General features: G+C 46.2%; 1 protein-coding gene across 3 annotated transcripts in view; it reads left to right on the top strand.

Moving 5' to 3' along the window:
* The window catches only part of PAPPA (pappalysin 1), a 644,537-nt gene that overhangs the window by 204,696 nt on the left and 423,711 nt on the right, over nucleotides 1-16,130 (top strand). For all 3 annotated transcript variants that reach the window (XM_033961720.1, XM_033961721.1, XM_033961722.1), the window contains exon 5: nucleotides 14,437-14,629. In XM_033961720.1, coding sequence (XP_033817611.1) covers nucleotides 14,437-14,629 — 193 coding nt within the window. The remainder of the gene's footprint in view (nucleotides 1-14,436; nucleotides 14,630-16,130) is intronic.

The raw sequence follows: 16,130 nt of genomic DNA, 5'->3' as shown, positions 1-16,130 counted from the left end.
AACATATAGGAAAGAGGGGTAAAATTATAGAAAAGGAAAACAAAGAGGGTCAGAATCTCCGAAGCCCCCTATCCCTGAATGTCTGTGGCAGGAAGAATGCCCAGTGCCTCCTGCCACCCCACCCCCCCAAGATATCCCCCGGCAGGAGGGATGTCCACTCCCTTCTGCCAAAAACCCCCCAACCCCCCGAGACAACCCCTGACTGGAGGGATGCCCATCCCTCTTGCCAGAAACCCACTAACCCACTGAAGATTACCGACAGGAGTGATGTCTCCTGCCACAACCCCATCCCCATCCCCTAAGATCATAGAAACATAGAGTATGACAGCAGAAAAGGGCCGACGGCCCAACAAGTCTGCCCACTCAAGAACCTCCCTCCTCCGGGAATCCATCTTTTAAGCATTCGTCTGGAGCGACCCCACCTGTCTGTCCCATCATCCCTTGAAGTCAAGCATGGTTCTGGCCTCAAGACCATTCCATCGATCAATTACCCTTTCGGTGAAGAAATACTTCCTGGTATCCCCATGAAATCTTCCCCCCCCTGAGTTTTAGCGGATGCCCTCTTGTCGCCGTGGGACCCGTAAGACAAAATACTTCTTCCTCCACATCAAAAATACTCCCACTAGAACACAATGCAACCACCCTAAAACCCCACAGTGCAAAAACAACCACACCCCACATCAGCAGAAACAACTCCCCACTCCCCCTCCCCTATCTGATCCCAGAGCCCATACCTCAGACTAAAAGAAAAGGTCAGCAAGTTCAAAAGAGAAAACAGCAGAGCTACACCCTGCAAACCAGCATCTATAAGGGCCACAACCCACCCGAGCTCGGACCCAGCACCCAGCTGAAACCTCACCAGGGAGCCCTACAAAGCAGATGCCCTGAAGCGGTGCCAAATAGATGCATATCCATGTCGTTTACCATGTTGCAAAGCAGTAAGTTGATAGAGAAGCTGCCAGGTCAACAGGCGCCTCTCCACCAAGTGCCAGGTGAGGGGCTGGACCCGATTCCAAGAGGTGGCTAGGACCAGTCTGGCAGCAGTAAATGCCAACTTGCAAAACAGGCCAGCTCCCCTGTCCAGATCCAATTGGTGCCAAAATAAGAGAGCATGTCTCTAGTCTACTTGGATCGGCCTGTCAAGGATCAGAGAAACATGGTGGAAGACATCAGCCCAAAAAGCTCTCACCCCCCTACATTCCCACCACATGTGAAGATAAGTTCCCACCTCCCCACAACCTCGCCAACAGAGCCCCCTCACATCCCCTCGCCACCTAGCCAAAGTCTGAGGAGTGTAGTACCACCTAAAAAGAACCTTATATCCGTTTTCAACCAGAAAGGCTGCAATACCCGCAGAAGACACCTCTCTCCATATATCCTCCCAAGTTTCCAAAGGAATAACAGACCCCCAATCCCTCTCCCAAGCTGTCATATAAGGCAGGGGCGCATTCCCCCGAACATTAAGGCAGCGATACAAAGCCGACAAAGTACCCTTCCGGAGGACTGGGCCCAGCAATAATTCAAATGGCGTCCGTCCACCACAAAGATCCCCCACCACTCCCGACGTCTGAAGATAATGGATCGCCTGCAAATAATAGAAGAGATCTCGAGGAGGTAAATCATACCGGCACTGGAGTTCCTCAAAGGGACGTATATGCCTCAAAACCGAATCCCACAATTGACCCACACATACCAGGCCCCGGCGCTCCCAACCCCCAAACCCTCCTGCTCCGCTCCCAGGTTCAAATTCAGGATTATGCTGCAACTGTGTGTACCAAGAATAACGCCTACCCAACAGCAAGCTCCTCCGGACCATAGTCCAGATCCACAAAGGGGTGACCACCGAGGGCGGATCTCCCCGGTCCGCACTCTCCCAGGCAGCCAGGGACGATGTAACAAAGGGACTCCGGCCTTCAAGTCCTGTTCAATCACAACCCACGGTTTCGGATCCTGCGTCTGCCACTCCAAAAGGGCACGCAACTGTGCGGCCTGGTAGTACTTCAACACATTAGGAACCACCAGACCCCCCGCAGTCCACCCTAAATAGAGAACTTTCCTAATTACATGCGACCGGCGTCCCGCCCAGATAAAATGGAAAATATGCCGTTGTATCTCCTCCAATGTCGGACTACTCACCCAAAGGGGTAGGACCTGGAACAAGAATAAAAGACGTGGTAAGATCATCATTTTCACAATCTCCACCCTGCCCAACCAGGAGAAATACTGATCCCGCCAGCTATCCAAATCCAGTCGAATGCGACGAAAAAGCGGGGGATAATTAAGATCATAGAGACTAGTAGCCGGCGAGCCAAAATAAACCCCAAGATAGCGCAACAAATTAGTAACCCACCAGAACGGAAAACACCGCCGCAGAGAATCCACCCTATCAGGAGACAAATTAACATTAAGCAGCTCAGATTTCCCCGCATTAATATGAAAGCCCGACACCACCTCAAAAGCAGCCAACTCCCGCAAAATGGTAGCCAGGGAGAGTTCTGGATCCTCAACCATAAAGAGGAGATCATCAGCAAATAGGGTCAGCTTGTAGTCTCCCCCGGTAACGTTAACCCCCTAATGTCTCCATTGGCCCGAATCCGTTGAGCTAAAGGTTCCACCGTCAAAGCAAACAGGAGCGGGAAAGGGGGCAGCCCTGCCGCGTACCCCGAGCCAGAGTGAAAGTATCCAAATAGCCCCCATTGACCTTAATACAGCTAAGCGGACATGTGTACAGAACACGGATCCATTCCTGCATCCGTGATCCCAAACCAATAGACTCCAAGACCCGAAACAAAAACGGCCAGGAGGCCTTCTCGGCATATATGGACAAAAAGACTGCCTCCCGCGCCGTACCCTGAGCCCTTTCCAACAGGTTATAGACCCGCCGTACATTATCACCCACCTGTCGACCAACCACAAAGCCCGATTGATCCGGATGAATCAACCGGGGAACCCAACTCATCAGGCGATCCGCCAAAATCTGCGTAAATATTTTAGTATCCACTCCCAATAAAGATATCGGTCGATAGGAGGCACATTGCGAAGGATCCTTCCCTGCCTTAGCTAGCACCGTGACCCCCGCCAATCTCATGAAATAGGGTAACACACTATCACCGCCCAATGAGTTAAGAAATCGTAAGAGGGGAGGCAGCAACAAATCCTGAAATCTTTTATAATACTGGACCTTAAAACCATCCAGACCAGGCGATTTTCCTGCTTTCATAGAGCGCAAGGCCCCGCGAGCCTCAATCAACGTAAGCGGGCAATCAAGTCGCCCAACATCTCCCTCCGCAATCCTAGGCATCGACGCCGAGGTCACATAGGTATCCCGGTCCTGGGAGGACGCTTCCTCCTCTGGAGAGTAGAGGCGAGAATAAAACTCCACAAAGCGTGCTTGAATATCATCCTCCTGCCGCAGGAGCTCCCCAGAAGCCACTCTAATCGAAATAATCTGATTACGAGTTTGGCGTACTTTCAATCGGTGAGCCACCAGTCTGCTAGCCTTATTAGAAAATTCAAAAAACTTTTGTTGCAAAAGCTGCAGATTGAGGCGCAAGCGTTCCAATTCCAGCTCCTGCAGATCCCGCCTGGCCTGTTGTAACTGCCTGCCCAACCCCACATCCCAAGGTTGCCGTTTATGCAGCCCCTCCAGACGGCCTATCTTACGCAACAACTCAGCAGTCGCCTCCCGACGTTTACGCTGTCGAGCGGAAGCTAATGCGATCAGTCTACCTCGAAGTGTGGCTTTCAACCCTTCCCAAACAGCCTCCAGCGAAGCCCCACACTCCAAGTTCAGATCCAGATTTTCCCACAACCACCCCTCAATCTGAACCACCACCTCAGGATCATCCAACAAAACTTCCGTCCCGAGCCACCCCCCTCACCGGCAATCCGTACCCAGATGGGTGCATGGTCTGACCAAGTGACAGGCTCAATCCCCGCCTGGTCCACCCGGTGGATCAGCCCACGCTCTACCAAGATATAATCAATCCTAGAGTAGGAGGCGTGCGTCCTAGAGAAATAGGTGAAGTCCTTAGTCGACGGATGTAACCAACGCCAACCATCAACCACATTCAGAGCCCGGAGGGCCTCCCTCAACAACTTGCGATCCCGCCGTCCATAACCACCAGCACTTCCCGAGTTGTCCAGATGAGGGATAACGGTGAGAGTAAAATCCCCACCCAGTATCAAGGAGCCCCCTTTAAAATGGAGAATCTTAGACACCAACTCCCGAAAGAAGATACCCTGACCCTCATTGGGGGCATAAACATTTACTAAAGTGTATAAACACCCCTCTATTAGGGCCTCAAGCATGAGATACCGGCCCTGTGGGTCCCTGACCACCCTTCGGACCTCGCAATAAGGATACCCACCCCTCCCTTCTTAGTACTACCCACCCGGGAGGCCCAGAAGGCTTGCGGAAACCTAGAATCTTTAACAAGATGTTCATGGGCACCTAACAAATGGGTTTCCTGGACAAAACAAACCTCAGTGCGCAGACGAAGTAACTCCCTATAAAAGGCCCGTCGCTTATAAGGTGAGTTGAGACCCCTGATATTATAAGATTCTAATTTGAACCCTGCCATAAACCAAATGAAAAAACAGCAGCAAAATACAACCTCCAAAAGGATCTGCCCCCTCTCCCCCCACCCTCACCCACCTCACTCCCCCCACCCCCACAGTGAGATCCTCAAAACCTCTCACTGACATACAAGGAAGTAAACAGTCCCCAGTGCCCGTAACACAACCTTACACTTCCACCTCCCAACCTTCCCCAAGAACATACATCACAGCCCAAAAGCCACATCTCCCCAACCAGAGAACCACCTCCCCTAAAAAACCCCTGTTCCCCAACCACCATGCTCTCCCCAAAAGCGAACACAGCATAACATACCCACACCCAGCAAAAACTCAGGGAGAAACAGCCCCACTCAATACCCTGAGTAAGGTTCAGAGATCACCCAGAACAGGGGATCAGGTCCAAAAATTCCCCACCAAGGAAAAGAGGGTCCAAAACCAACCAAGAAACCCAGTCTAAAGCCGGTAATCACAGCCCACTATCCCTCAGGAAGGGCTGGAGGAAGAAGACGCAGCCCCCGAGGGTGGGGGACCCCCACCACGACCACCTCGGGATCCTCGTTCCACTCTCTGCCATCGAAAAGGGGCTGGACCTCGACCCCCACCAGAGGCACCCCCAGGCACCGGGCCAGAGTCATCAGGAATCACAATCCCCTCCTTCTGCAGCAGGGAACGAGCATCATGCACTGAAGAAACCTTGGTATGGATTCCATTAATGGTGATCACCACTCCAAAGGGGAAGGTCCAGCGATACCGCAAATTGCTGCGCTGTAGAGCCTTGGTAACCTCCCTGAAGGCACGACGCTTTTGCAATGTGCTGGCTGCGAGGTCCTGGTAGAATTCTAGCCGATGTCCTTCCCAGGTCACCGTGCCCTTCTCCCGGGCTCTCCTAAGGATCTGCTCTTTAATCACAAAGCTTTGAAGGCACAGCACAATGTCCTTAGGTTGGTCTGTAACACGCGGACCCAAGGCCCTATGCACCCGCTCTATCCTTGGTTCCAACGCCTCGTTCTGAAGCAGCCAGCGTAGCAGATTCAAAGTTGTGGAGTGGACATCCTTATACTCTGGCAGCTCAGAGAGCCCCCTTACCCGCAAATTATTGCACCGGGTACGATTCTCCAGGTCTTCCACTTTGTCCAGCAAGGATTGATAATCAGCAGCCACACTCTCTAAGGTCCGTTGCACACCTGTCACACTCTCCTCACACGTATCCAGGCGCGTCTCCACTACTTCCACCCTCGTGCCCACCTCCACCAGATCCGTACGGAGCTCTTGCACTGCCTCCCGTACCTGCACCGCCACTGCAGAGATCTCAGATTTCACCTCTGCAATCCATTGCTGCATGTCCGCTTTTGTCAGCGGATCCGGGGAAGAAAGTGCTGGGGCCGGCTCTTGCAGCATATCTGCCACCGCTGAGATGCTGCGCTCCAAAGTCGCCGCTTCACTCTCGCTGGTCACCAGGCCGTCAGCGCCACGTGCGCTGTGACTCAGAGCCTGCTCCATCGTGCACTGGCCCGGCTTGTCATAGGGGAGCTTTCTTCAGGTCACCATCCCCTCCGCACACACCTCCCACACCGCAAACCGGCAGGCAAACCACGGTCCAGCTCAATTGCTCTGCTGAAGGGAAGTTTAAGCTCGGGGCCCGAATGGAGCTCACCGATCAAGCGTCCATTCGGCTCGGTGACGTCACTTCCTCCCCCACTTGAAATTTTATTGAAGTCTATTTCATCCCCTTTCTACCAAATGAAGATGGTGCAATGATAGACGATTGAAAACACTCACAGGGGAACATTCCCCGACTCGTGATTTTCTCACCGTTACACGGTTCTGAGCACCGCTTTGGTTACAAAGGCTGAACTAGTCAAAGTTCCTATTTTTTGTTTTGTTGTTGTGTAATATAGCCAGTCACTGGCCAATCGCTGAATATCAGCTTATTTAGGTTCAAAACCTGGTGCTGGTCACCTATGAGTTTCTGCCCGGGGCCAAAAAAAGCCACTCGATATACACCTAGGCCCGTACTGAGGTGTTTCATGTTTACTAATTTATTTATTATTCTCTTCAGGTCTAGTGAATGTTCTTTGAGAGTTAAATATTGGGCACTGCCAATGCTTTTTTGCTTTGATAATGGTATTTAGCCAGCTGAGAGCTGTTCCTGGCAAGCTAAATACTATCTCCTCTTCTCCCTAAGAAATCCCATGGATGGATGGGCTTTAACCCCCCTCTTCTATTAAACTGCACTAGCAGTTTCTAGCACAGGGAGCCCCGCTGAATGGCCCACGCTGCTCCCAACGCTCATAGGAACTCTATGAGTGTCAGGAGCAGCGCGGGCCATTTAGCGCGGCTCCCCACGCTAGAAACTGCTAACGCAGTTTGATAGAAGAGGCCCATAGTCACCTTGAAGGAGTACAGTGTTCAGATAGTTGACATGGGTAAAGCACTTTGAAAATTGTCCTTCCCATGCACCAATTTTATGTCAGTATTAGCCTGCTTCTTCCTCTTCTTCCTTCTATTTCCTCCCTCACTATTCTTTTTCTTTACAGGTCTATTCTAATTTGAAATGCACACTTTTGCAGATTATCAGTATGCTAGCAAGGCATTTCTTTCATTTTACTAAGAAAGGGCATGGCTGTACTTGGGAAAGAAAGGGAAAAAATATCATTCTTGTCTGTCTTTACCAGTTTCGCCTAAAGACTTTGTCATGATGCTATGACCCTTTCATTCCCCCTGTTTTCATAGGATAATGAGCTAAAGAAAAGAAGCATGTGCTGGTTTTCAGAGAAATGCAGAACTCAGAGAACTAGCGAGTACAGTGTGTTCAGGTCATGCTATTCTTCTGTCATTTTCCTGGTGGTCTGTCCTTAATGTCTTTTATGATTCCTTTATAACAGCTATTAAAGGGCGTTCGCACTATCTGGCTTCTTTGAGCGATATTTATGACTTTTGTAAGACACTCGCAAAAAGACCTTCAGTAATTACTAAGGAAATCCTACCACACTACATTAAGCTGTCACTAATATATAGTAATCCAATCCAAACTAAGAAAATAATTCTCCAATGTTCATATACTTTGAAATTTTCTCAGATATATTCAAACTTTACCCAAGAGCATTTTTTTCAAACATTTATGTATGGCATTCATAACAAGACCTCAAAGGCTACACTCGAACACATTATTGCATTTATAGTTCAAGTTTTTTGTAGCAAGCCTCCTCGTTGGTCAGCCCTAAAACCGTAATCATATTTTATTTGACTTATTTAACTATAAAGCCCTTATCTTAGTTATCAGACTATTTGGGACTCTGACATGAATTCATGTTTTGCAAATTAGCTGTCTCAAGGAGTATCCCCTAAAAACATTAACAACAAAATGATTATATTACTATGTAAAACATTCAATATTGCAAATACAACTTAATCAACAATCTCACACCATTTAGAATGATCCACCACCAACTCTGTGTTATTCTAAAATGGCAGCGGCGTCTTAACACCGCATTTAAATAAGATTTCATCACCTGGCTTACTCCTCCTATCATAGAGAGACCAAAGCAGAGCACATCTTTCTTCAAATCAAAGTAATCCAGTATAACTCTGCATTAAGCCCAGATGAGCTAACAGTGTTAGGCTCAAATATCCATTTCTGTTCATGATAGTATAAAAATCTATCTATCATCACCCTCCCACCCAACCTTAACCTGATCTATCACCCGCCACCGTAAGTCATCCACTGTATGTTTCTTCTCCAACCAATGTGCTACAATTGGTGCTTGCATAGATCCAGCCACAATCCGGGATTTATGCTCGTTCAGTCTATTCTTGATTTGCCTACTACTTCTCCCCACATAGATTTTATCACAAGGGCAAATCAAGATATAGACCACGTAAGTACGACTTCTTGAATAAAATTGCATACCCGAATTAGGATCAATCCATGAAGAACCTTGAAAACTCAATTCACACCACTGACAGCCTCCACAACAACCATACTCACCACGTCATCATTAATCTGTTTATATTTCACTTTATGCATACATTCTCCTATGTTTGTAGATCTCTTATAAGCAAACAGAGGAGGCTCTCTTAACACTGGATGAGGCTGAACTACATGTCAGTGTTTTCTAATCACTAAAACAAAATATCCAGATAGAGTAGAAAATGGAGTCACACACTATTCTAAGTCTTCTCAATATTCTGATATTTCAACAACAGATGTCTTTGAGCATAACATGCTCTTAATTATGCTTTCCTAATAGCCCCCTTGGGATTGCCTCTCAATATGAATCTCTGTTCCAGAATTTTAGACTGAGTTTTAAATTCTTGAATAGAAGTTCAAATCCTCCTCAGCCGTAAAAATTGGCTGGCCGAAAGATTATATTTATGGTGATAGGGATGGAAGCTATGGAAGCACAGCAGTGTGTTTCTCTCAACTGTATTCCTATAGAGAGTGGTACCTAGCTTCAAGTCCTATTTAAATATTAATACATCTATAAATTCAATTGACTGTAGTTGAGATTTCATCTGAAATTTCAAATTTAAATTATGATCATTTGACCATCCATGAAATTCAAATAGTTCTTCAAGTTTCAAGTTTATTTTTTATTTGATTAATCGCCTATTCCAAATACTAAGCGATGTACACATGGTAAAAATAAATTTCTAAAATATACATAAAATAGACAAATCCATATATGTCATCTAGGTAGCATTTCCAAATTTGAATCTCCTGAAAGTGAAAGGAAGGGTAGACAACAGTCTCTTCAAATTTGGCCATATAGAGAGATGCCACCAATGGGGCTAGGGTCACCCCCATAGCATGTATCTGCTAATAAAATCTATCATTAAACCAAAAATAGTTTTTTAAAATAACCAGTTCAACCATTTGAACCAAAATATCAGTAGGGATTCTCTGATTTTGTACATCCCTCATAAAGTGAAATATAAATGGACTGATGATGACTTATGTAGTGAGCATGGTTATTGTGGAAGCTGTCAGTGGTGTGAATTGAGTATGCAAGATCCCTCATGGATTGATCCCAATTTGGGTATGCAATTTTATTCAAGGAGTCATAGTATTTACATGGTCTAATCTAATCTAAGGCTTGGCTTTATATACCAAGACATCATTCCAAGAAAGCTCGACTCTGTTTACAATAGTTAACATAACAAATAAAAATCATAAAGAATAACACTAAGTTTCGAAAGATTAATTTTCAAAGTGTTTAGCAAATAAAGTGGTTTTTAAAGATTTACAAAAAAATTGAAATGAGCCAGAGCTCCTTAAAAGAAATGGAAGATCATTCCAAAGTTGAGAGAACTTAAAAATCAGAGATTGACTAAAATATTGACTCCTTTAATCCCTTTCTTGGAAGGAAGAGATAATTTAAATTGTTGATTACCTCTTGCAAAGGAGAATCTGTAAACATTCCAAGATAAAAGTCTATATCTTGATTTGCCCTTGTGATAAAATCTATGTGGAGAGAAGTAGTAGGCAAATCAAGATTAAACTAAATGACCAAAAATCCCGGATTGTGACTGAATCTATGCAAAAACCAATTGTAGCACATTGGTTGGAGAAGAAACATACAGTGGATGACTTAATTTGGCAGGGGACAGATCAGGTTAAGGTTGGGTGGGAGGGTGGTGATGTAGATAGATTTTTAAACTACCCTGAGCAGAAAAGGGTATTTGAGTTTGATGCTGTTAGCCCGTCTGGGCTTAAAGACTAGATGACATTGATTTGAAGAAAGACGCACTCTACTTTGCTTTCTGTGATTGGAAGAGTGAGTCAGGTGATGAAATTCTATTTAAATTCAGTGTTAAGACGCCGCCATCATTTTAGAATAGCACAAAGTTGGTGGTAGATCATTTTAAATGGTGGGAGATTGTTGTTTAAGTTGTATTTGCATTATTGAATGCTTTACTTGAGTAATATAATCATTTTGTTGTTAATGTTTTTAGGGAACACTCCTTGAGACAGATAATTTGTGAAACGTGAATTCATGTCGGAGTCCCAAATAGTCTGATGATTAAGATAAGTGCTTTATAATTAAATAAATCAAATAAAGTATGATTGAGGCTTTAGTGCTGACCAATGAGGAGGCTTGCCACAAAAAACTTGAACTATAAATGAAATAATGTGTTCGAGTGTAGCCTTTGCGGTCTTCTTATGAATACCATATATAAATATTTGAAGAAAATGCTCTTGGGTAACGTTTGAAAATTTCAAAGTGTATAACAGTGGAGAATTATTGTCTTAGTTTGGATTACTGGATTGCTTCACTTGAAAATTTGCTACATAAAGTAAGCCATTAATATAAAGTGATTATCAGTAATATATACTGGCAGGGCCGCCATCAGAAATTTCTGGGCCCCTTACTGAGCAATCCTATTGGGCCCCCCACGCACCCCTTCCCCCCCCCCCGGCCCCCCCTTCTTCCATGGGCCGAATACACACATACTTTTCTCTGTCGCCGCACTCTTTGACCAAAAGATTTGTAAGCCTGCAACCACGTCAAGGTAGACTCTTTCAGCAGGGCACTAACCTAACCTAAACTAAACTAATCTATACCTATCTATTCTAAACTAACATATGTCTAATACTGAACTAATAACAAACTAACAAACATCTGCATAATAAATAACTAATAAATAATAGTGCTAGTAGCTATAATTCACTTTTGAATGTAAAATCTCAGTTAAGGATTTCTTTTGACCTTTGTAGGCCAGAAGTAGATCACAATTGCACAATATTTTTTGTAACAAGTATTAAATGTGTTTTTATAAATACTGTAAGCTTAATAAATATATCAGAAAAAACTACACATCTGAGCGCATATCTGAACATACACATCTGTATGATCCCATCCTCCTCTGCTTGCCTATAGCTGCATCATGCATGTTAAAAATGTACGATATGTTGATATGTGCACCTTTCTTCCTTCCCATCCATCCTCCTCAGCCTGTCCTTACACATCCACAGCTGCATGTTAATGATGATGTATATGTTATGATGATAAATAAGTGCATATGAGCACATCATTAACATGCAGCTATGGATGAATATAAAAAAGAAACAATATTCTGTACAATTGTCAATTTATAAATCAGCGTCTTCTCCCCATTCTCTCTTCCCCATTTCCCTTCAGCGTCCTCAGCCCACTCTCTCTCCACTTTCCTTCAGCACACGCACATAAAAACAAGCAGGTAATTTATATCATTTTCATTCTATTCATTCATAGAAATTAAAGTCTAAATAATGCCAGTCACATAACAAAACATGATTTTACAAAAATAATTCCCTGCACAGTCAAGCCTTCAAGGATTACTAGATGTCTTTCAGCAGTTCCCCTCCCTCCCTCCCCCTTACCTTTGTGGCCAAGTCAAAATGATCACAATAAAATTTTAAAAACACAAAGCACGCTGTACGCAGAGAAAATGTTAATTATCATTTATATTCCGCGGGTTTTCCAAGAGGTCAAGGCAGATGACTTTATGCAATGTCACCTCAGTAACAACTATACAAAAATAGACAAATATTCCCCCTCCCTTTTTACCAAAATGCGATAGCGGTTTTTAGCGCAGGGAGCTGCCCTGAATGCCCCATGCTGCTCTCAACCCTCATAGGCTCCCTGCGCTAAAAAACGCTATTGCAGTTTAGTAAAAGGGGGCCATAGTGCAAAATATAGACAGCATATATAAATTCTCAAAGCAGACACATTTTGGTCACTAAATTGAAAATAAAACCATTTTTCCTACCTTTGGTAATTTCATCAGTCTCTGGTTGCACTTTATTCTTCTGACTGTGCATCCAATATTTCTTCCCTTCTTTCAGCCTCCTGTATGCTTCCTCTCCTCCAGACCTCATTCCCTCCCCAAACTTTTTCTTTGTTTCACCCTGCCCCTTCTTTTTTTTCTCTCTCTCCATACCCCCTTTCTTTCTGTATGTCTGTTTTTCTCTCTCTCACCCTGCCCCCTTCTTTCTCTCTACACACCCTCTTTCTTTCTGTATGTCTGTCTTTCTCTCTCTCTCTTTCCGTGCTACATTTTTCTTTTTTCACCATGCGCCCTTTCTTTCTTTCTGGCTTCCTGTCCCCCCTTTCTTTCTTTCTCCCTACCCTCCCCTATGCCACCACCATTGGGGAATAGGCTGCCACTGCCGCCATCGGGAACAGGCCAGCGCCGAGTTCGCCCTGCTTCTCTTCCCCGCGAGGCCGACCAACTCTCGCCATCTGACGTCAATTCTAACGTCGGAGAGGATGTTCTAGGCTAGCCAGGCAGCGATTGGCTAGCCCAGAATGTCCTCTCCGACGTCAGAATTGATGCAAGTGGCGAGAGTTGGCCGGCCCCACAGGGAAAAGCAGGGAGAACTTGGCGCCGGCCTGTTCCCGATGGCGGCGGTGGCACTCAAGTGGCTAAAGAGCCACAGTTTGCCGGCCTAGGGAGAACACTGGAGGGTGGCCAGCTGTGCATCCCCTTGGGACTGCCCCCCCCACCCTGGTATGCCACTATATGTACCTCACTCCCTCCCTATGACCAAAAATTCTCCTTTCTTCTATTCCCTGTGTACACAACCATCTCTTTCCCTCCCTTCCTCTCTCCCAAGTTCATGCCTTCTGTGCCCAAAAACTCATTCCCTCCCCCACCTCAGCATCTCTTTCCCTCCCTTCTTCTCTCCCAAGTCCATGCCTTCTGTGTCCTAAAACCCATTCCCTCCCCCACCTCAGCATCTCTTTTCCTCCCTTCCTCTCTCCCAAGTCCATGCCTGCTGTGTCCAAAAGCCATTCCCTCCCCCACCTCAGCATCTCTTTCCCTCCCTTCCTCTCTCCCAAGTCCATGCCTTCTGTGTCCAAAAACCCATTCCCTCCCCCACCTCAGCATCTCTTTCCCTCCCTTCCTCTCTCCCAAGTTCATGCCTTGTGTCCAAAACGCACTCCCTCCCCCCTTTTGTGTTCCGCGTTTGCCTCCCAGCCCATCTTTGCAACTTTCTCAGCAAAACGAAGCTCAAGCCGCGAGGCTTGTCTTCTGTTTCCTGCCTGCACTGCCGCGCACAAATAGCCGACCGGAAGTATTCTCCGACGTCAGCGATGACGTCGGAGGGCAGGCTTTGCTTAAGTGATCGGGGAACACTTGCGATCGGCTATATGTGAGCGGCAGGGCAGGCAGTTACAAAAGACGAGCCTCGCGGCTCAAGATGTATTGAATTCCGCGGGTCCCCTGTCCAGCTCTCTCCTGTCCACGTGGGGCGGACCGCCCCTCCCCCCTAGACTGTGGCCTAGGACCCTGGGGGAGCCCGGGCCCCCTGTCAGCTCCGGGCCCCTGAATGCAGGACTGGTGGTACTGCCCTGATGGCGGCCCTGTATACTGGTAGTAGTAATATACAGACCACTGGGATTCCTCAGAGGGTGTTTGTAAAATGTGCTGCAAGTATTAGTTTGCAACATTATACATTTTATTTTTTAATACATTAAACATACTGCAAGGGAGAAAAGAATTGGGAAAAAAAATTCTTTCCATTTTCCAGGAGAACATATCAAGATGCAAAGCTGAATTAAACCAGCAGCTCGGCTGATTTGGCTTCCTGGGTATCTTCTTCATACCTAGCTATACTGCTGCCAGCTTTATGCTGACCTTCAGCATGTTCCTGTGTGCTTCAGGTTCTCAGATAGAACATGTTATTTCAGTTTCTCTACCCACAACCCCGCTGTCTTCCTGTCTTGAGAAACGATGACTGTGCTGATTTTTGCATGGCCCATTAACAATGGGAGCACTTGTGAGGACCCAAAGCTGGCACCTGCAGAGTATTTAGGCCACAACAGTGTTATAATGCTCCCTCTCTCCTTATCGCTCTTTCCTGTTTTTTAGATGATGACTGTACCAATTCCTTCACGCCAAATCAAGTTGCAAGAATGCACTGCTACTTAGACTTGGTATACAACAATTGGCAGCCTACCAATAAGCCATCTCCTGTTCCCATCAGTCCACAGATTGTGAACCGCACCCCTACATCTGTCACACTAGAATGGTTTCCGCCCATTGATGGACACTTTTTTGAAAGGTGAGCATAAGCTATACTTTGTTCTTCTTTCCGAATGTTTCCCATTCTAGCTGATCATTCTTTGGAAGCCATATATAACTATACGAGGAGAAGATATTATCACAGGTGTAGTATGTCAGATCTCAATATCTGTTTAGTCTTCTCTCTCTTTTATAATAAAATCTTAGATATTTTTTTGTTGGGATTTGTTAGATTCATGTGCAATGATGGTTTAGTTGGTAGGTGTTTTAAATTTGTATATTGCAGTGTTGTTATTAGGACTATTAAATTGACTTACCCTTCACAGAAGCTTACAAACATAGGTGCTCAAACAAAGAGCTTTAGTAGTTGAATTAAGGGGAAGCAGTTTGTATTAAGGTGATATTTTAGTTCAGGTGCAGAAGAGAAGAAGCTGAAGGTACAAATGTGTTGTATTCTGCTTCTAAGAGAAAAGCAATTTGGTGGGGCTAGGGGAAGAGTTAAACACTAGGGGCCCCTTTGACAAAGCCACAGTTGCGATGCTGCCACGGTAAATGCACCGAAGCCCGTAGGAACTGAATGGGCCTTGGTGCATTTACCGTGGCAGTATTGCTACCATGGCTTTGTAAAAGGGACCCTAGGTAGGCACTTGGAAAGGAGGATTAAAATAACAACATATAGAAAGAAGAGTGAATTTCCATGGATTATGCTACAAATTGCATAATGCTCCTAAAGATATTTTCAAACTGTTCAAGGGGTACCATATTTTTTTGGTCCATAAGACACACTTTTTCCACATCAAAAAAGGGGGTGGGCCCAGGCAGCAGCGCAGACAGCACGGTGTCAGGTCAAAAGAGCGCAGGGACAAAGGCGCCCAGACAATTGAGCGCAGCGCGGAGGCGCGTGCTGCTCTAAATTACTGTTTTTAGGGCTCCGACGGGGGGGCCTGAAGTGAAGTTTTCAGTAAAGGCGCCCAGACAATTGAGCGCAGTGCGGAGGCACGCGCCGCTCTAAATTACTGTTTTTAGGGCTCCGACGGGGGGGCGTAAAGTGAAGTTTTCAGTAAAATGTGGGGGGTTACAACCCCCAAACCCCCCACAACGCGGCGCGATGTCTATTAAGTAAAGTGGGGGGGTTCCCCCCACGCCCTCCCGTCGGAGCCCTAAAAACAGTAATTTAGAGCAGCGCGCGCCTCCGCGCTGCGCTCAATTGTCCAGGCGCGCCTTTGTCTTTCGCGCCGTTGTCTATGAACCGACAGCACGCTCCTGCTGGCCCATACATCGCTGGACCAACAGGCTTAAGGGGCACTTAAAAAGGTACTGCGGGGCAGGGGGTGTTTTAAAAGGAAGGATTGGTGGGCGTGCCGTGTTTTAAAAAGTAGTACCTGGGGGGGGTGAGGAGGTAAAAATTGTTAGTCGTCTGGGATGGATCTCTCCTGTTCCAGCCTACCACTAGACCACCAGAGGTGAGAGGGGTGGTAGGTTACAGGTCAGAGAAGGGTGGACAGGGTGCAAAGCCTGGCAGGGAGGGGGGACAGGGTGCA

Source organism: Geotrypetes seraphini, chromosome 10 (genome assembly GCF_902459505.1).
Source record: "Geotrypetes seraphini chromosome 10, aGeoSer1.1, whole genome shotgun sequence".
NCBI lineage: Eukaryota > Metazoa > Chordata > Amphibia > Gymnophiona > Dermophiidae > Geotrypetes > Geotrypetes seraphini.
The sequence above is the reverse complement of the archived record's forward strand: the minus strand, read 5'-3'. Positions and strand labels throughout refer to the sequence as shown.